The following is a 21,162-nucleotide window of genomic DNA, read 5'->3' on the forward strand; positions in this document are numbered from 1 at the left end:
TTCAGCCCAGTGCATTATTTTGTTTGTAACTACTACAATAATACTGTAGCACATCTTGATTCAACTCACCTTCGAGTGAGTCCTTTGTAGAAAAAAATATTCTCATAAAATTCAGTTTGAATAGGAAGGATGTCTAAAATCTTTAACTTCACAGATTACACTTCACATCTCAGCTCCGCTATAAGTCATTTATCACAGAATGTGATAGACAGGAAAGTGAGACCTCAGCGTGAGGAATCGTGCAGATGTGGCGGTGAAAGATGAGTGTTCCAACGCCTGCCAGAACAAACGGCCCAGAGGTGAAGCCAAACAGTCACACACAGGCATGAGGTGATGACGATGTGTGCGTATGTGTGTGTGTGTGTGTGTGTGTGTGTGTGTGTGTGTGTGTGTGTGTGTGTGTGTGTGTGTGTGTGTGTGTGTGTGTGTGTGTGTGTCAGCAGGCAGCACATCACGTGTGATCTTCTATCACCATCTGTCCTTGTCGCCTATTCATTTCCTCACATTGACCTTTGACCTTGAGCAGGAAATACAAGCCCCCACCCACCCCCACTCCTTACACAGATCCCTGCTGCTTCTTTAAAGCCCATACCTAGACCCAGATGCTTAGTAGATCACAAACCATCAAAGTGCCGTTCGCCTTCTGAGCAGTGCACCACACCAGCGCAGCGGTGACCACATCCTCATAAGTTATCGCCTTCCCTGTAATTGTTGCAGAGGGGAAATGGCGAATTTATTGCTGCCCTTTGTGTCTGATAAGAATTTAATGAGGCGATAAAGTAGCTGCAGTCCTCCATACTTCCTAAGCGATCAAAGGAGAGTACATGACTCCTCTGATGAGTAGAAGTGAGCTGGCTTTTCACTGCCTTGGTTTTGTGTGCATTCAACACTTATATTATACATGTTTGATATCACTTCCTCAAGGACACTACTGAGCCCTGCTGTCAACATGTTTTACGATTCCCCCTGACAATAACTGTAAACACATGCCGCTGCTGCTGCTGCCTTCGGGGTAGTGTCAGACAAAAATAAAGCTGTTGAACTAACTGCGAGTTCAGACATTATTTAGCTCCTCAGTTGACTTTTCCGGAGTTAATAAATAAATGCTGCGCTGGCTACACCAGACAACTACACGTACGTAAACCACTATTCACAAGGCCCCTGCATTGCGTTTTGTGTTTAAAGTTGCTACGTTGACTAATGATAAAGTGAAACAGAACTCCAGCTTTTTTGGTGGGACCCCAAAGCGTTCCCAGGACAACCAAGAGACAAAGTCCCTCCATCGTCTAATGGGTCTTTCCTGGACATGCATTTTAGCTGGCTCCTCTCAAGTGACAAAAGTCCTCACCCTATCTCTAAGGGTCCAACCAGCCACCCTACAAAAGAAACTCATTTCTGTCGCTTATATCTGTGATCTTGCCCTTGCGGTCATGACCCAAATGTCATGGCCATAGGTGAGGGTAGGAACGTAGACGGCAAATTGAGAGCTTCGCCTTTCGGCTCAGCTTCCTCTTCACCACAACAGACCTATCCTATCTATCTGTCCTTCCTTCCCTCACTTGTGAACAAGACCCCAAGATACTTGAAATCCTCTACTTGGGACAAGAACTCTCCTCCAACCTGGAGAGAACAAACCAGCTTTTACAAGGTCGAAAAATGCATTTTGTTATAAGAAGAAGCCTCTTAGAATAATTCCTAATTGATGTCAGTTGGTTTTCATTATGAAAGTAAAAATGTGTAAGACGTGTAGGACATTAAAACAAAGATGATGTGGCTACAAGAGGCAATAAATGAGCTGGTTAGGTCAACCTGAGTCTAAAGATCAAATTTACATGAATTGTATTTATGAAATAGTGGACAACTTGCTTCTTTATTCCTGCTGCAGAGGATCGATAGGAGCTGGGCCTCAGTTGACCGGCAAACAGACACCAGTGACTAAACGATCTTTCAACAGGCAGATCTCTGCTGTAGGACGTTATCTCTTATCTGTGATGTATCTGGTTGCATGCGTTCCAGCGACTCGGGTTAAGTTCTTGTAGACTCCTCAGGCTATGAGCAGGTTCCCTAAGATCTGCTCCTTTCTCCTACGCCGAACAACACACACACCCGCTCGGTATTGACGAACAGAGACAACTTTGGTGTAACTACTAAGTACAAAAGTACAAAAATGTTTAGGCACATGCACGCGCATGCACATGCACACACTGACACATGCCAGACTGTTTAAAGCAGGGTGCAAGGAGAGCTGGAGAGCAGATTAACAACTTTACTTCCCAATTAGCAGCGGAGGAAATGGCTCCAACTGACCTTGTGCTTCCTATTTTCTATGTTTATAAGCAGGACACTGTTTAACTCTCTCTGATCTAATTCTGACAGCTGCAACCCACTAGCCAGGGGCTGTCATGTGTCCCCTTCACTTCCCGTCCATGTGAAGGCTGCACAGATACATTTAGCACCACGGGTTGAACCTCATTTGAATGGAAATAAATACAGCACTCTCTCATGGTGCCCCAGCATAACTCCAAAAAACAGTTGCCACTTTACAGGACTTATTGTAATAACTAATTTATAATAACTAATTGTAATAACTAATTTAAATACATCTGTAGGTGCCTCCTCCTCATCTGTCCTGCCACAACAAACGAAGTCCCACCGTCAGTTCCAAACCGGCGGGGCTTGTCAGGGTACAGGGACAGGAGAGGAAATGCTGTGGAGTTCCTTCACTCCACGGGCTTTACGCCCGCACCGAGTGAGAAATTACTGCTCTTACAGAGCTTGGGTTACCTACCTATACAGAGCAACACAAAACCATACCTGAACTTACTGGACCCTGGTAACTAAAGTAATAAACGCAAAACACTCTGTATCAACAGGCAGAACAAACTAGCAGCACTGAAAACATTCAGGCTATACCAAATCTCTAAACGCAAAAGACAAGAACATGGACAAAGTTCAAGGACACAGCACAAGACATCAAAAGAAACCAAAACTCCACGTAACGGTCGTGCTCATGACACAAGCAAAAGTTAACCAAAGAGCAGGGCTTGAATACACACAACACAGGTGAATCACATTGAACTAATTACACAGAGCACAAGCAAACAAAAACACTGGAGCGCCCCTAGCAGCGCGAAGGGCCAAATGCCACATATGCATTTTGTTCCTACTGCTACAATAACTTGAAAGTGCTGTTTGAATGGTAATAGTACCAATAGCCCAAATGTTTTATTAGAGTGAACAAATGACTACGTGGCACACACTAATTACTAGAAATTGTACCCTTGGAGCGCGGTGGGCCGCGTCATCCTCGCTCTCGGGTAATTAATCCAAGATATATGGAATTGAAGAATGAGACATCAGTGAAGCAGATTCGACAAGCTGCATGAGCCTCTAGCTGGTACAGTAGCTTTGTTTGGTGTGTTTGCATCTGAACTGTATGTTGAGTCTTAAATGGTTGTCCAGCGGCTGCTACACAGATGCTGTATGCTGGATGATTATCCCTGTGGCGTGAAGCCGCTACCTCAAAAAAAATCCTCTAATTGAGTACTCAATCGACAGCTCTGTGCTCTTCCCTGTCTTCTCTGAGTATTCCACCTCATGCCCCTCTGCTGCAGTCTGCCTGACAGCTCTCTGTCAAGCCCCAGCTCCGTCTTCCTCCCCTCTCTTTTACGTTGCCATAGAAACCAGCAGGTTGTGGAACAGTACGAGCGAGCAGATTGTCTGGGAAAGAGAAGAAGATGTCGCTGAGAATGAGTTTATGGAGTTTAATAGAGCTTCAAGCTGTGAAATAATAACAGATATACAGTCAACACCCTCAAAGTTGCAAACAATTAGAAACTTAGTGAGTTTGCTAAGCATTTGCACGTTCAGCTGGATCAAAAGGTCACTATCTAAAACATTATGTGGAGCTGTCATGGCCAGGATAAGTGAGAATGATCAGGTCAAGAGTTGGTGGCCCATGAACACGTACAAATGGGTTTTTAAAGTCAGTGGTCCAGTAAGAACTTCTGCTTTGCAAGAAATAGGGAGTATTGGCGTGTAGCATCCTTATCTGATGTGCCCAATGCTTGCTTTGTCCAGAAAATATTTCCCACGTACTGTGTGACTATGCACCTCCCAGAGTGAAAAATATATTATGAGCTAAATCCTTGTTTTTTTCTTCAATGAGAGTGTCAGGTTTTGGTTTTGTTTCCAGTTTTAGTTTGAAAGACTTAGTTGTCATCCAGGTTGTCATGTTTTGGTTCCAGTTTCCATTTCCTGTTTTATGTTGAAGGACTTCCGGTTTTTTGTTCATGTCACAGCTGTTTCCTGTCATTCTCGGTTCACCATGCACACCTGTCAATAATCTAGCAATTACCGCCAATATATAAGCCCCAGCACTTACCGTAGCCAGTTGCCAGATCGTTTGTTCACTCACCCGTTCAGCATTCCAGCATTCTTACCTCGTTACCTTGCCGTGCTTTTGATCCTGTTTTGTACCTGACCATTTCTCCAGCCCAGCCTGTGATTATCCTGTCTGCCTGTGTGAGTTCTGATAGAGAGGAAGTTGCCTTTGCTATAAACTGCTCACTCCTTGCAAGTAAAATCCTGGTCTCAACTGATTGTGTCTGCTTTATTAACGATTTACAAATGGAATTCACAATTTCCTTAACAACAACACATCCACTTTAGCATTAACAGCATTGGCCATTTCCTTTCTATTAAGAAGTTCTGTAACTGTATAGACTACTCTATACTCAGTTTTTCATGTACAGGGACAATTGAATGGAAAATTCTGATATGTTTATAATTTAACTTTTAGTAGTTCTCTCTAGCAATCAAGCTGACCTAAGCAAATAAGATCTGTATCCTACTCACACTCAAGTTATGCGGAACAGGCAATGTCTGTACAGGTTCACATGGCAAAGGTTCAAGACAATGTAAATTTAAACTCACTATGCAATTTGCAGAATGACATAAAAAATACAGTGCCAGTTTGCGAAACATTACTAACATTCCTCCTCCCATAAGTTTTTTTATCTTTGAAATTTAGACATCCTTTGCCTTTAACGTACATCATTTACCAATTGTAAAGATCTAAATTTGTCATGAACAATATGACTTGTTTGAAAATGTCATGCTTTCCTAATTCCAAAAAGCAAAAAAAAAGCCACTGCATTTCAGAATTACAGAAGTATACTGTTGAGAATGTACACCCTACTCAGAAAACTGTTAATGGGGACTATTGCCCTATTGTAAGAACTGTCCCATGCAGTATGTTAGCACACTCTCAATGGCGCAACAGTAGAAGGCAACCAGCAGCTCTCTCTTCAGGTTGACTCTCCTGAGGATCCTCAGGAAGTGAAGATGCTGTTGGACCTTTTTCATAACTTCTGAGGTGTTTGAGTTTCAATGGAGGTCTTTATCTACGTGCATACCTAGGTGAAGCTTGGCACCCTCTTTACACATTCCCCATTAATAAGGATGGACTGCAGAGCCCGCCCTACCATCCTCTGGACCTCATCCCTGTATGCTGTCTAATCACCACCAGAGATAAGCCCCACCACAGTTATGTCATTGGGAAATCTAATGATGACGCTGTGTGTACTAAAACAGTCATACATGTATGACTGTCTTAGCACACAGCCTTGTGGGGAACCGGTGTTCCTATGTCCAACAATTTTGTTGACAGTCTGTCCAGTAATATCGTATTAAATGGAGAGCTAAAGTCATCAAAGAGCAGCCTAACATAACACCCTTGTGTTTCCAGGTTGGAAATGGTGGTGTGGAGCGCAGTGACAATGGCATCCTCGGTCGATCTGTTAGCTTTGTATGCAAACTGCAGTGGGTCGAGTGTGGGTGGGAGGTAGGACATAATGTGGCATCAGGCCAGTTTCTCAAAACACTTCTTTATGGCATGTGTCAGAGCTACTTGTCGGTAGGCCGGTAGGCTGATGATGGAGGTCTAGGTAGCGGGACAATTGTGGCTGGCTTCAGGCATAGTGGAATATAGGACTGAGACAGTGATGAGTTGAAAATGTTGGTGAAGACCCCAGCCAGCTGGTTTGTGCACTCCCTGAGGACCTTCCCAGACACATCGTCCGGTCCAACAGCCTTCCTGGGGTTCACTGACCTCAGCACACACCTCACTGTGTGCTCCTGCACTGTGAGACTGGGGCTGGGGGATATGTTGGGATATGTTGGTCTCGTCCACAGAAGCAAAAACATCAATACAAAATTAACATTTGTAGTAACTCAACATCACATCTGTAGATTAATATATTATCTGTTTTACTATAATTTATTTTTGTTTATTTGTATAATTTATACTGTCAGACAAATTGTTTAATTTTCAGATTTTTAATACCAATGGTGATTCTGGTCTCGATTAATCGATCGATTGTTTGATTGATTGATTAGACTCCTTTTGAGTTTTGCGAACTTTTGAAGCCCAAATAAATATTTGGGACATGGTTTCTCCACATCAATCGCAGCTTAATAAGCATTAATCAATGCAGTGCACTCAAAAATAAAAAATTTGGGGAGCCAGTTCTGCTAAAGCCTGATGGGCATTAAGCAAAAGAAGGATCCACTCAGAAGGTTCAAAGTAGGAAGACAAACATAAAAAAACCTGCAGGACTTTAGTTTTATATAAACATGAGATCAGAGCTGTGGGTTCTCAGTAGCTCTTCATGGCTGGTAGAGATCTTAAAAGGATGACCCTAAATATTATAGTCAGATGTGTTTTTGCACTTCAGAGCCGATAATGAATTATACATTAAGTCTGTGCTTACAGACTGAATCTAAGTGTGTCTCCAGCTCCCAGACGCATCAAACTTGGTCAAGAAAACGTCACTACCGCTTAAAGGCATGCATCCTTAAGAAGCTCACGAGTCTTTACTTTATTCAAGGATGGAAAAGCTTTACTCAAGCTTCTCTGCAATTGGAGGTGGACCATGTGCTTTACTCATTTCAGTGTTCACTGAAAATCAGGCAGCTGTGAAGTCTTTGAACTAACTGAATGCACAATTTCCCTTTATGCCAAACATACATATATATGTTGACATTTTAACACAATACTTCACTGCCTCCACAAAATTGTAAAAGATCATCAACCACATCAAGTAAATGTAACCCTGAACATTTCAGTTTGCCTTTCTGATCACTAGATGAACTGAATGGATGAACTGAACTGCTTGAGCCTTTTGATCACATCTAATCAAACAGCAAACTTCCCAGCATGCATTGTTTTAATGGTTCAAACTCTTCAGAGACTCATTAATATTTACAAAAGAAAAAGAAAGAACCATTGCAACAGTTGACCTTAAAACATTATCTTAGGTTTATTTACCACATTTACACAAGTTTAGAAACTGAATTTGTTTTGCTTTCTACACCAAATTCTCAGTTCAGTTCAGATTTATCTTTGGCCTCAATTATTTACAGTCAGCATTATTTACTGTACATACAGTGACAGACACATTACTCCAAACTTCCGTCTCCTTTAAGCTTACAGATGCCTTGAGTCTGTACAAGCCAAACAATGTGCTAAAAAATGTACAAAGTTGACAAATCACCATGACAACCAGCAGACTTCAGATGGCACAGTCCAAAATGTTCAATATTGCAACTTTAAGGTTTTTCTGGCATCTCTCAGTCATCTGGTTATTAATTATTAGCTCATGTTCTGTACAAGCGCCTTTTGTGCCAGCTCCGGATCACCCTCCAACCATTCAGGGCAACAAAAACATAATGACACACTTTACCTGTTGCATTATTTATTACCAGAACCCTTTTATACAGTGGATAGTTACATGGGGAACAGAAACAATCCAGCTACTGTATCTGGGTTTAACTGATTTGACTTCCCCATGTGCTAAAGCGCTGTCCAAAGAGGCAGCAGCCATCACGCTGGTAGTTTTTTCCATTGCCACTCTGACCCAGCTCTTACAGTATCACCACTGAGAGAGCAACACATACCTTCCTACTGCCATGGACCCAGCATTTTAACATTGTTTTAGGTTCCGTTTCCGGGGGGCTGGAAAGTGGGAAAAAAGAGAGATGGAGCTGACAGAAGAAAGGGACAATCAACTTTAAACCTTCTGTCTTGAACATTCCATAATTAAAACAATTCTTATCATACTAGCACCATCAGCTTCATATACCAATTAGCTGAAAAGGAGCAGCACCACAGTACTGGCTAGTCTATCAATGCAGCAGCCCTGACATTGGATATTATGACAAACGTTCCACGACCTCCTGTGTGCGTATGCCTATGAAAAACTTCCATTGTTGCTAACAGATCAGATGACCAAGTGACGGGAGACAATGCTGAGCGTTTGCTTCCCACTAGAATTGCACGACTCTAATGCGGCGTCTCCAAGGGTCACGTCATGCGACCTAGCGCATTTCTGGACATATATCTTGTTTTAGACTAAATACAATCAATCTGGTCAATTTGTTTGGGACTGCAAACTTCACAAATATCTCATCATCAGTATCTGCAACTGCAGTATAAAGAATACTGCTACTCTGCTGCTCTATTCATCAACCACTTGCCCAGAGGCGATGTACAGTATTGCTCTAACAAGTTCATGGTGCTTGTTAGTGGATCTTATTGCACTGTATTCTTCAGGTAATACTTACAAAAATGCAAATGTGTTCAGTCGCTTGACCACCATAGTGTGAAAGTCAATTTTAGCTTTTGGGAGGGATGTTTAGTGACACGGGAACTCTCCTGCGATGCTGTTCGGCCTTAAAACCACTTTACAACAGCAGGAGCAATCAGGTGAATACAGTTTGCAGCTATCAAAGGCAGTGACTAACGAAGGAAGTCATGTTGTTAGTAGTCAGATGAATTCTGGCTTCATTTTGCCTGCAAAGTGCTTTATTTGCATTGTTTTTAAACAACAATTTAGGTTCATGTGAGAATATCGATGCTGTTGTTATGAAAAAAAGAGGAACTGGGAGCTTCAGGCAAACAGTTTGAGGATTGGCTGAGGCACATCTGTCCTTGCTCGTCGGCCCTTTGACCTTGGAATGAGGTCGGGGTCGCTCAGCTGCCAGGGCAGATATCGCCTGTGTGTGCGTAGACAACTTTTTGAACAAGTTTGAACATGCAGGTGTTAACACCTGCATGTTCAAACTAAAAGCAGAGAGGCTGTGTGTGTGTGCAAGCTGCATTGTAGCTGTGGATGGATACTAAGTTTATTTGATCAAGAATACTGAAGTATATTTCTAAAGCATACTTTGCAGAGTAAGTACATTTACAGTATGCAAATCCACTTCTAAACTCCTTATAGGTTTACTTATTTAATACTTCTTGAGACTAAATTGGCCCACTTTTCAGTCCCCAAAAGTATATTTTAAATGTATGAAAAGTAAACTTTAAGCACACTGTCACATTTTATGTACTTTTAACTGCATTAAAATGCACTTTAAATAAACCTGTGCATACTACTGTAATTATGTACTTCTAAGCTACTATCTGTAATGAACAACTAAACTATTTGTGTACTGCATACAGTCTATTAGTATACCCATAGCTTATACGTTACTTTTGATAACTCATATCAAAAGTGTACTGTAGTATACTGGTAATTTTGAAATGAGTTATATCAACTTTTAATAATAATTGAACTTCATTGAGCCCACATTTGGAAAAGTTTCATCTCTGCATTTTAACCCCTGCCATGGGGAGGTGATACGAAGTGTCTTTTTCAAGGACGGCTAGGGGCTTGAACCTTCTGTTTCGTATGCTGTGCTTTCCCTGCTGAGCTACAAGGCCCTGAAACTCTTTGCTCATATATTTTGGCCTGAATACTGCATATTGCATATTTTTGTACCTCTAGGCTACTAACTATATATATAATATCTTACAAAAAGTGTACAAATGCATTCCAGGATTGCTTAGGATTAACAAGTTTAACTCTTGGCCATTAAATAATACCACAAATCCTATAAAAACAAACAGTTTTGCCTTATACCTGATACATATTACAATTGCAGTTAGGATCCTGTTTGTTTAGTTGTATTGGTGAACATAGTTTTGTTTATTCATTGTTCTGTTATCTAGTGTTTTCGTCCTCCTGGTTTGTTTCGGTTCGTATCTTGTGTGTTTAGGAGCGTTTTTGGTTTGTCATTTACTACAAATCTGGTTTATTAAAGGTCGTCTTTACCCTATTCATGGCTCACTTTGTCATGGTTCATACTACTTCCTGTTTTATTTTGTAATACTTCCTGTTTCTCAGTTCAGTTCCCGGATCATTCAGCACACCTGTTAGCAGTTAATTAATCAGCACCGGTATATAGCCTCCACCTCTCACAGACTCCAGTCAAGTCCAGTACTTCTTTCCAGCGTTTAGTATCTTGTCTCTCGTGTATTGATCCTGTTTCTCCTGACTACCGAATCCTGCCTGAACCCTGCTACTACTGTTGCCTGGATAAGAACCCTGCTTGTATATCTGACCGTGAGTTTGCCTAACCCTTGTCTGTACCGTCACCGTGATCGCCTGTGTACCGGACCCTGCCTCTCTATTGACCTGAGATTGCCTGCCCCCTGATTGTACCTTAAGACCGAGCTCTTGTGTATGACCTGGACCGTATCACTCTGATTGTGGAAATAAAGCCTGCATTTATTCTCATCACGCTTGTGTACTGTGCATGTGGGTCCGACGCCTGCCCAAGTCTGACACACTTCAGCTCTGACTCATCCACACACTTAGCCATAGACAATGTTCTTAGGTGGCAAATTGTAACATCACAGGAAAACAAATACAAATAATGCGCTGATTTTGGATGGGTTTATGTACGGAGATGGCCTTAGAGGCCAACTGTCCATTGTACGTGAAAATCTTACACCACTGAAGCTCAAACCTGTTTTGAGTGCAAACTGTCCTCTTACGTCATCCAGAGGGATGCCAGATTTAATTTCATCACCCAAGTCAAATTTAATTCATTTTGGAGGTTTTTGAAACAATGAATTAGCTTATTTACTATTTCTTGTTATTTGTGTGCAAGCTTTACTGTTATGATAATAAATTTCAATTTACAGGACTAAAAAATCTTTTTTTTTGTGGGCTACTTCAATTTACATATTTGAATCCAATATGGGCATTCTTGTATTTTCATACACAAAATACAAAAATACTAATACTATAATTAACAAATTACGTCCCTACACAGATATAGCGAAAAAGGCACCCCAGGACCCCGCAGCCCAGCTTGAGCAAGGGTGTGTGTGGAACTACAGTGCACTAAAAGTGAGGGACACTCCCAGGAGCATGACCGCTGGCCCCCACCTGAGATGTCTATTGTGTAGATAAAACTGGGTGGTGAAAGAGCCTCCCTGGGCCCTAAATGTATGTGTATGTGGCTAGGTATGGGGAACTTTGGAGGATCACTGGTTCCCCAAGGGATCCACCAGACAGCCATCAAAGCCCTGTCCAAATAATAATAGTAAGTTAATTAATTATTACTTCAATTAATAATTAAGTGTTTCACTTACAAAACTATAGACAATATTTAAGTAAACTCCACCCCCTATGATCCTAGATCAGTGACACGGACTCAAACACCTCAAATAGTACGCATAGCTCCGCCCACATCTGACTCTGGATCGGTGGAGGACAATACTGGAGAGAAACCTAAAGTCGAAGCCATCATGGCCGTCAGCTCCGACTCCCGAGACTCCGAGATTGAACAAAGTAGATTAGCTATTAGCTAAGGGTTAGCTGCCATCAGTGTTACCAGGCTGTGCTTTGGTAGCTTAGTGTTACCTTAGCTACAAGTTACCACATACAGTATCAGTCAGTGTGTGTTAGCATGCTACCATTAGCATAGCTGCTGTAAATTGGACTAGCTTAGCATCAACTGCATCAACCTCAGAGATTGAGAATAAGTTGCGCCAAGCCTTCACTTAAACCAAATCGTGTATCTTTTCAATTAGCAAAACCGCTGCTAACTAAGTGTGTGTGTTAACAGTCGGTCACGTCGAAGAGCAAACCCAAATTAAAGCCTCCATAGCCTAACACATAATAAACATTCAAGTAATCACAGGTTCAAGTGTCACCTGTGCACCACTACCCTAGTTGTAGTTGTAAATCACATCGCTCAATAAACAAAAATGAGCAGCGTGAATCTTTGGAGACCCTGTGCTGAATTTTTCTCCAGACAGGGAAACTTAGACTTTTAAGGAGTTGTAGCAAGGATCTTAAAAGTTTCAATAACAGAATTGGAATACCACAATAGTTATACTATTGATGACTGTGAAGATGAATTGCAGAGTTTTTAGCTTTCATGGCCAAGCCCTCAACGAAAACTGACTTGGCCCAAGAGGTCAGGGCACAAGAAAGCATCCGGAGCCAACTTAATTTACTCCCTCTCATGCACTGAAGATAGGAAAGGCTCCACTCTGGGGAGGGAATCCCAACCCAAGAGCCAGAGTGACAGTGGCAGGTTAAGCCCTCTGTTGGAGGAGAATGCACATCGTCCCAAACGTAGGAAGCAGCGTTGAGTTCACCCATGTTACAGCGACTAGTGGGACGCTTATCCTTCTCAAATCCTTTGCACCTACGCCATCTTAAATCCTTAGCCACGTTCATTGAGCGCTTTGACCTCAATAACCATGATTCCTCCATAGACGACTACCTGCGGAAAGTCGAACATTGCTTGCTGGACATCCCGTACGCAAAACATCTTGTAAGAAAGTGAAGCTGATCTGGAAGACCACATCCAGGAGTGTCCATGTCTTCATGGAAACATGAAACGTGTGTACGCTCCATTTGGAGACCTGCAGGGGACACCAAAGTAGAAATCGCTGGATCACTGGATGAGTCTAAAACAATGTGTAACCCACACATAGGAGCCTGTAAAATAATTTAGAAGAATAATGTACTGAGACCTTCCAGAGCAGTCAGAAGATATAGTATAGTATAGTATAGTATAGTATAGTATAGTATAGTATAGTATAGTATACAGCAGTCTGAGTCAGAAGCAACTTTTTGAATTTTTGTTAAAGCCTTATCAAGGAAAGTCCTGCTACCACCATGGTTTTGCATACATTTCAAGTACCATACAACCCTGGAAGTACCAACTCAATTTGTAGTTAAATTCTGAACCTAGAAACAGATCCATGTCTTCATAGATCTTGTGCTACGAGAGAGTTTATATAGACTGTAGTCCACACCAGACATAGACACGTACACTTCACAAAGACACCAACCTGGCAATGCCTTGCCAGCTCTTTCATGAATTGCCCACCAAAATCTAACCACACCTTTCTTCACTTATCTATCCCTCTCTTTTCTTGTTTTCTTTCACCTGAGAAATGCATTGGAAATATATGGTTTAGAATTGTAGATAGACAGCTTTTACACTTGCTCAGACATGCTTTTGCCTCAGCTCAGACTTGCCTCCAGCTGTAGCAAACAAGAACTGGAATGTTCCAGGCGGGTCAAAACCTTGAAGATAAAAGGGCATTGAAGCCAAAGCCCCGCTCTCTTGCTCTTTGCTCTCTTCTTTCCCCTTCTCCTTCTCTACTGCCCTTCTCTCCTCACCGTCCCCTTCGTCCACCTGGAGCTTCCCTTCTGCCCCTGGCCACAGAGAACGGACCTGATCACCCATCTACTCCCAGCCACTCATTTTGAAAAACGCCATCTTAATCAGTCTGCCTCGCCCACCGCCGCTGCCGCCTCAGGATGAGGTCAGCTGATCACGACGCAATCACCGCGATGCACACCTGGATCGGACCGCAACAGTGCAGGCACGCACATGACGCACGCCCAAGATGCCGGACCTCACCACCAGGACTAAACATTAGGGCAAAGGCATTCTCTTAAGTCTGAGCAGAGTATAACTCTTAGAGGATCGGTAGTTGCTTTATTGTTATGCGGTGTTTTGATCACGCTAAGAGCGCGATCTGATCGTGGGACTATACCACAGTTATACTGTAGCGCTGCGTGAATCTAAGAGGTGTATATTAGAGTTGCCGTAATCTGTGTTTTTTCTATCTCAAGATCGCTTTATTGTGGTGCTGTGCTGTTGTCGTTTTCCTGCTGTGACCAGCCAAGCGCATGGTCTAATCACTGCGCGCTTCCGCAGTCACTATATCGCTGAATATAGCCCCACGTATATGTAGGAACTGTTACTGCAAGCTGTGGTTTTTGCTAGTTCAGTTCACATTGCTCCACACACTTTTTTTCTGTGAGCGCCAGACACGCGCGTTCCATTCAAAGAACTCACAGGCACACGCAGCCTCTGTGCAGCTGTGATGCCTCACCATGCCCCTGAAGGGGGGCGAGCTTTCTCTTCCTCTTCTTCTTTCCTATTGCTCACACCCTTTCATCTCAGGTAATACACATACCTCAAGACGAACACACCATACAATTAAGTTGTGGTTTGCGGAGTTATTCAAGATTTTGTTGATACTGGAGTTATTATTAGTTGTTTAATAAACGTGTGCGTTCGTAATTTAATTGGTCGTTGTCTGTGATTATTTGTATATGGTTTTGCAGCTCTGGTAATTTATGCTATTTAGGCTATGGTACGGAGTTCACCCGTACCATATTCCAAATTGATTATTGGTTCCTGGGAAAAGGGTGGTGCCCCGTAAACTAATTAATTAATTATTAATTCAATTAATAAATATTAATCAATCAAAACTAAGTCCTTCACTTACAAAACTTAAGACATTGGTCATATAGTTATAAATATCTAAGCTAATAACCAAAATTTGTGAATTTAAATTATAAACGTAATTGGTATCTCCACTCAAGTTATAATGCCAATTGTTATCATTTCTGCTCCTCGCATACCTCCAACCTTATGTTTAGGTTTAGGAGTAATTAGTAATTAGTACTTGATGTGACTCATTGGAGTAGCCTCGCTTAAACTAACATATTCATCCTGCTGCAGCCAGGTTTCACTGAGACAGAATGTAACTTATGATGTCATTTAATAACAATGAATAAGATGAGAGAGCTTTGATTTTTAATAAACCACACTTTATTAACTTATTGTTACTTTGTTTTGTAGTTAGAATGAAGAATGTATGCTCTGGATCATCCTCGACTCATACAACATCAAATTAAACCACTCAAACTTGTATCCAGCCTCTCAGGAGTCCACACAAAAGCACAACCGAGTTGGCTTCAGTTCTGACACACAGCATGAATAGAGCTCAGTGCAGCAATCTCGCACCTATCTATCTTCCGCCTACACAGTTGGGAGAGGAACAAAAAAATACGGGCGAGCACGTGAACAATCTGCTCCTCGTCCTCCGCGCTGATGGGCTGTTTCGACTGTCTGATGGAGCTCGCCGAATCCGGGCGAACGCCAGATGTCGCAGAATAATGGGCCTTTTCTTCGTCTATGTGTACCTGTTATCTCCTCGCAAGGAAGCTGCGACAAAGCGAGACAGCTTAGTTGCTGCCACGTTCCACATCGACATGACTACAAACAAGCTGAAGATGATTGTGTCACTGAAAAACACATTGGTGCCGTCTGGAAAGTTTTCTTGATCCCAGGGATGAGAGTAAAAGCAGCACGATGCAGACAAACAACAGGTTGGCACGACAACCAATGAAGTGTGAATTTGGCATTTCACTGCATATGGCTGCAGGAGTGAACATCACACATATTTTATTATCGGCAGATTTTTATACAATGCACATTCATATATTTTCATGTCAGTTTATATTTAATCACTAAATGGGAAAAATAGAGAATTTAATGAGTTACAGAGAGAGTCTGTGAAGTGCAATGCAATGCTCCGTGGAGGATTCTGCTTAGAGGTCATAAGGTCAAACCAAACCCGCCAGCTATAACAACTTCCTTGCACCGTCAGATCAAACGGAGCTGGCACCGGTTAGGAATACGCTGGAGGTCAGCCTACGTGCCTGCGCGGAGCTCCAGCAGCATCTTATGTAATGTTTGAAGGGCAGCTGCCTTAGAGACGCGCTCAAAGCAGCAAGCCCCAACACTCTGGGTCAACAACAAGAACAACTGACTGTTCAACAACTGTTTTCACTGACTTGCTCTCTGAAACAGACACATCAACAATTTCTTTAAAATGATCCTGAACTCGTTTTTTTCGTTAAAAGGGAAAATGACGCTGAAAAACTATTTGTGCATCAGACTGGATGCCCTTGTGCGCCTGTCGGGTTTTTTAAATAAAGCTGGCTGGCTTTAGGCTCTGGCACATCATCTGAGCCAGCAACAACTAGCAGTGAAAGACGATTCTGCATGCAGCTTCTGCTTTTAGATCAGGAAACAGGACGGGACGGGGTGGGGTGGGGGATGGGGGTTCAGAGGTCGCAGAGACAGAAAGGCTGGAGCCAAAATAAAACACTGACATGCTGTACAGAGTGTGTGCAGAAAGAACACAAGACACCAGTTTGTTTAAGTGTTTTTAATGGAATGTATCTTTTTGAGGTATGAAAATAGATCTCACGTTGAAATAAGAAATTGGACTGACGACAAAGGGCCAAAGCTATAACTGTGTGTGTTAGGATGGCAACAGGAGGGTGCATTTACAGTAGAGCTGTCTGGGGGAGATGACAGCAACACAAAGGCATGTGTTGGTTGGGCGATACACACAAGGGGAGGGGTGGTGGTGGGGGGTGGGAAAAGCTCGTACGGAGAACAGGAAATAACACAAGTATCGGTGAAATGCAGTTTTATCAAAACATTTTAGTGTGCATGTGTGTGTGTGTCACCAGCTTTAGCTTATTATTCAGTCAGTTCCTTTTGTGATGAAATTCATTTCTGACAAACATTAGAGCAAGTGTCACAAAAGGTTTCTTTAAGCAGAGAGATAAATAGACAGGAATGATGTGACTGGTTGCAGCTAAAGGTCAGTGGGTTCAAACAGTCTGCTTTTTCTCCAGGTTTACAGGCCCAACACAGAACAAACAAACAGTCAAACAGGGGTGCATGATTGTAAGGCAGAGACTGCAAATAATATTGGTTTGTTCCAAACGTCTATCAGAAATTGAAACATTATGTCTTCATCATCATCTTATTATAATCTCTGTTTTTAAAGCAGCTCCACTTCTAAAAAAAATGGGTAATAACAACCTGTGGAGTTGTTTTCGACTTTAAGACTTACAAGACAGCAAAACTTAAATTAAGCAGACAAGATGGAGCACGTATTATGTCATCATATACAATATCCACCACAGACAGAATCCTGAGGTGTAACACTGTCCAGGAGAGATTGGTTCTTTGGTTCCGTTGATTAGATGAAAAGCATCAACAGTGACATATTTAACCAATAACAAACTGTTAAAGTAACCTACAACAACCAACCACGTGAGTTATTATTATCGTTACTGGACTTAATGGGTAACACGTCGGCTCCTGTAGCACACTGAACATTCATTAACAGGACATTGTCGTAGAAAATATATGTACACGCCTAATAAATAAAAGACGAACCCCGTGGTGCAGTGCTTTCTGTGCATGAGCCTCTTATGAAACAAGTCTCTGTATTGAAACGGGTCCAGTTCTTCTGGGGCTGTGGAAGAACTCCTGGGGCCCAGAGCTTGGGTGGTGAAGCCATAGCAGAGGGGAGATGCTCAATACCTCTGGCTGAATGTCCAGTTAACCTGTGGATGCAATCAATTAGTCAGGCTAGGAAGTGATGGGGCCAAACACAGAAATGTAAAGTCACTAGTCAAGGAGAACTGCACCAGGAAGCTAGGAACATGCAGACCTTCATAAAAGGTCACTGGCGTGCCAGGCTGTATCACGGCTGTTATTCAGGCAAGAGTCCTTTTCAAGTTTTACACCTTGAAAAGATTGCTAGTCCATCACAGTGCTGCACAGAAAGACAGACAAAGACTTTCTCACACCTATGTGCAATTTAGAGTCTCTAGTCAACCTGACTGCAATGTCTTTGAGGGAGGAAACTGAAGAAAATCCACACAGGTACTAGGAAAACATGCAACATAGGCGAACATGGAATCCAACCCAGAACTGTTCAAGACTGAAATCCCTAAGACCCACCCAAGTTGTTTATATCCATGATTTTATATTCAAACTTTTTATTATGACATCTTCCCTTTGACGTTTGGGGAATTCAGGATTTGCAGGGTTATAACAACTCAACACCCCCCCCACACACACACACACACACACACACACATCTGTGCTGTGGAAATGTAGTGTACAGCCTACTGGAACAGAAACCAGTGGAGTTGTGAGCTGGACTGAAAATAAGCACACATGTAGAGACAGACGTAGAGCTAACCCTGCAAGGTACAGTGTCCGAGAAAATATGGATGTGTGTCTGTGCTCGCAGAAAGAGCGAGAGCAGAGTTCACACAACCAATTTTGAACCCCGACACGCAATTATTGAGCTATTGTGCTCGCATTCAAATCTGATTAGAATCTTATTCTGTGGACACATATATTATGTATGTGATTCTTGTAAGTATTCGGCTACTGGGGGTCTTGTTGCGCGATATCTCCAACCAACCTAACATCCAGCACATTTTCCTGCGGAAGCTTTCACCTCCGTGACGGGGACGTGTAAGCAGGCCTACAGCTGGGGCTCCACAACTTTTCTTTGCGTCATCATAAATCCACATTGTGTGATTCCCTGTCCCCTTATTGATCTGCGAAGGACTGCACTGCAGACGTCCTCACTGATGGCACGGTATACAAATCCAGGGGAATTAAAAGAATGCAAAAACAGCTCCATTAATCGTTGGGGAGGGGTCACCGGACCTATCAGGGAGACCCCCCCTCTTCCTTCTCGCTTTTTCCTTTACCTGCCTTACCGCTAACGGTGCACCAATGTCGCGCCGCAGGTCACGCAACATTCGGCGAGCTGCGAATCGTCTTCTGCCCGGGCATCTGTACGACGAGTAGCTGCTGCTTCTGCCGGGTGGACTTCACGGCCAGGATCGCCTGCCGGTTCTTGTACTGGACCATCTGCAGGGTGATCTCCGCGTTCCAGCCCTCGTCCTGTGGGCACCTAAAGTCGATCTCTTTGCCTTCGGTCATCACCACGGTGAAGTAGACGTACTTGCCCTTGCGCTCCACGCAGTCCACCGTCTTCATGTTGGCGAAGTGCAGCTCCTTGACTTTGCCCGCGTTGCCGACGCCATGGTGCGGCTGGTGGTGCTGCGCGTGGTCGTGCTGCTTGGGCGGCAGCAGCAGCACGCCATCCTCAGTCAGGACGCAGTGCTTCTTCTTCCACAGCTGCAGCAGCCCGTCGCTTCGCTTTTCCAGCAGCCCTTCCTTGAACACCTTCCTGCCGTTTTCCAGCATGTTCACGCTTCCTCCTCCCCCCGCAGCGTGGTCTGAACGACTGACGGACGGACGAAACTGCCTGTTAGTCTCGGAGCAGGTCAGTATTTGAAGGTGGTGCAGAGACTGTGCCGAGGAGTAGTGTAAGGAAGCTGCCTGTCTGTCTGATTAGCTGCTGGCCAGCGTTGGGGGGTGGGGGGTGTTGAGCGGTGCACCGCCCCCTGAGCGGCACCAGCCTTCGAGCCTCAACTCATTTCACATCTTTACACTGTTATTCATTTCGCATTTAGCCATTTTGAAAAGCTATAGTTAATAAGCCTTACAGGCGAATGACATCACCCCCTACCGTTTAACATAATACGTCACTTGATCGTTTAAATGTGCCTTCTGTACATATTTCATCTTGCTTATAACCAACCTATTCCTCCAAATTACATCACCTGGAGGATTTCTTCATCTAAGAGTTTAGTATAGAAAAAAGGCAGAACGAACTTGAGTGACTTAAATACAGCACATTTGGTAAATAGAAGCATTTAATATATTTAAGACATGTATAATAGTCTACTCTCATTTAATGGTCCTTGTGAAAGTCTCGCTGCAATAGCATCCTCTGCTGGTGCCAAAGCCTCCATTTAGATTTAGCCCTTGTGTTGCTGTCAAATTTGGCTAGGTAATTTTATTAGATGTATGATCACCACACTGACGAGAAGAGGCCAGGAAGCTGACAGTGAGGATGGATTGGATAAGAAACTGTCAGAAGATAGAGAGCAAAAAATTAATGCTGGGGTGGAATCCAGTGAATGTGGTGGCCATGCTGTAGAACTTGTCCCATTCAAATCAAAGACGGTGAAAGCATCGTGGTAAACTCTGCCTCACTGGAGACATGTCATGTGCCAGTCTGCTTCAAATCCTCAGTCATCATCCCTGTCCCCAAAAAGACCAGAATCACAGGACTGAATGACTACAGATCCGTGGCCCTGTCCTCCTGACGCCAGGATCCTGTTTGTAGACTTCACCTCTGCCTTCAACACAATAGTTCCAGCCCTGCTCTATGACAAACTCTCCTAGCTGAATGTGCTTGACTCCACCTGCAGGGAGATCACAGACGTCCTCATGTACAGACAGCAGTATGTGAGGCTGGGGAAGCTTGTCTCAGATACCATTCACTCCATCCTCACATCGGCTGCCACCTCCCGTCTCTCCAGGAGCTGCATATCTCCAGGACCCAGAGACGGGCAGTCAGGACTGTAGCCAACCCCTCTCACCGAGGACATGAACACTTTCAGCCCCTCCCCTCCAGCAGGAGGCTCCAGTCCATCAGGACTAGGACCTCGCGCCACAAAAACAGCTTCTTCCAAACTGCAGTCAGTCTATTGGAGAGTGCCCTATCTCCCCCTAGTTGACCCCCCTAACCAAAGGACTATTGCTGCCACTTAGAGGCCCCACCATCCCAGTCCACCTGCGCACCCACTTCACTCCACTGTATATGTCTGTTAAGAACTTAATTTTAATTTATCCTGAATTGCAATATCTAAGTACCATGCCATGTCATACTGTTTGTACTTTTATGCTGAGATGCACCACCTGCCAACACCAAGTCAAATTCTTCATTCTTCAAAGTGCACTCTACAGGACCTGGCAATAAAGCTTTTCTGATTCTGAAAAGGGACAATGTCAGGAGCTCCGTGGAAGATATCTGTGCACATACTTGCAAATCACATGCCACAACATGCATATTGTCCCTTAGATTTTTTTTTAATATAATTCCAACAGTCCAGTTTTTACTGAAATGCTAGCCGTTGCCTTTTGACCTTTATTGATGCTCACACCTAAAATGGCCATAAATAATATTCAAAGCATTCATCGTTTACAAAAAAAATTTTAAGTTGATGAAACAATCTAACACAAGGAGATAATATATAGGTTTTG

The 21,162-nt window shown here is 43.1% G+C and overlaps 1 protein-coding gene and 1 long non-coding RNA gene across 5 annotated transcripts; both read right to left on the reverse strand.

The window, feature by feature from the left end:
• Positions 1-7,315: 7,315 nt before the first annotated feature.
• Positions 7,316-14,396, reverse strand: LOC129604608 (uncharacterized). 2 transcript variants are annotated; one of them, XR_008695643.1, is made up of 3 exons: positions 13,536-14,396; positions 12,628-12,769; positions 7,316-9,057 (listed from the first exon to the last, which is right to left on the reverse strand). It is a non-coding gene; the product is annotated as an uncharacterized LOC129604608 (long non-coding RNA). The 2 variants fall into 2 exon arrangements; XR_008695644.1 differs by having other exon boundaries at positions 13,202-14,396.
• Positions 14,397-16,372: 1,976 nt separating this feature from the next.
• Positions 16,373-19,431, reverse strand: phlda1 (pleckstrin homology-like domain, family A, member 1). 3 transcript variants are annotated; one of them, XR_005898071.2, is made up of 2 exons: positions 18,458-19,431; positions 16,373-17,585 (listed from the first exon to the last, which is right to left on the reverse strand). XR_005898071.2 is itself a non-coding variant. In XM_029161958.3 (2 exons), exon 1 carries the CDS (start codon positions 19,252-19,254, stop codon positions 18,793-18,795), a length of 462 nt encoding a protein of 153 aa, XP_029017791.1. In that variant the 5' UTR covers positions 19,255-19,430; the 3' UTR covers positions 16,373-17,585; positions 18,762-18,792. The 3 variants fall into 3 exon arrangements, 2 of the variants coding, with proteins under 2 accessions (XP_029017791.1, XP_029017790.1); XM_029161958.3 differs by having other exon boundaries at positions 18,762-19,430; XM_029161957.3 differs by having other exon boundaries at positions 18,753-19,430.
• Positions 19,432-21,162: the final 1,731 nt, after the last annotated feature.

This window comes from Betta splendens, chromosome 9 (genome assembly GCF_900634795.4).
Source record: "Betta splendens chromosome 9, fBetSpl5.4, whole genome shotgun sequence".
Lineage (NCBI taxonomy): Eukaryota > Metazoa > Chordata > Actinopteri > Anabantiformes > Osphronemidae > Betta > Betta splendens.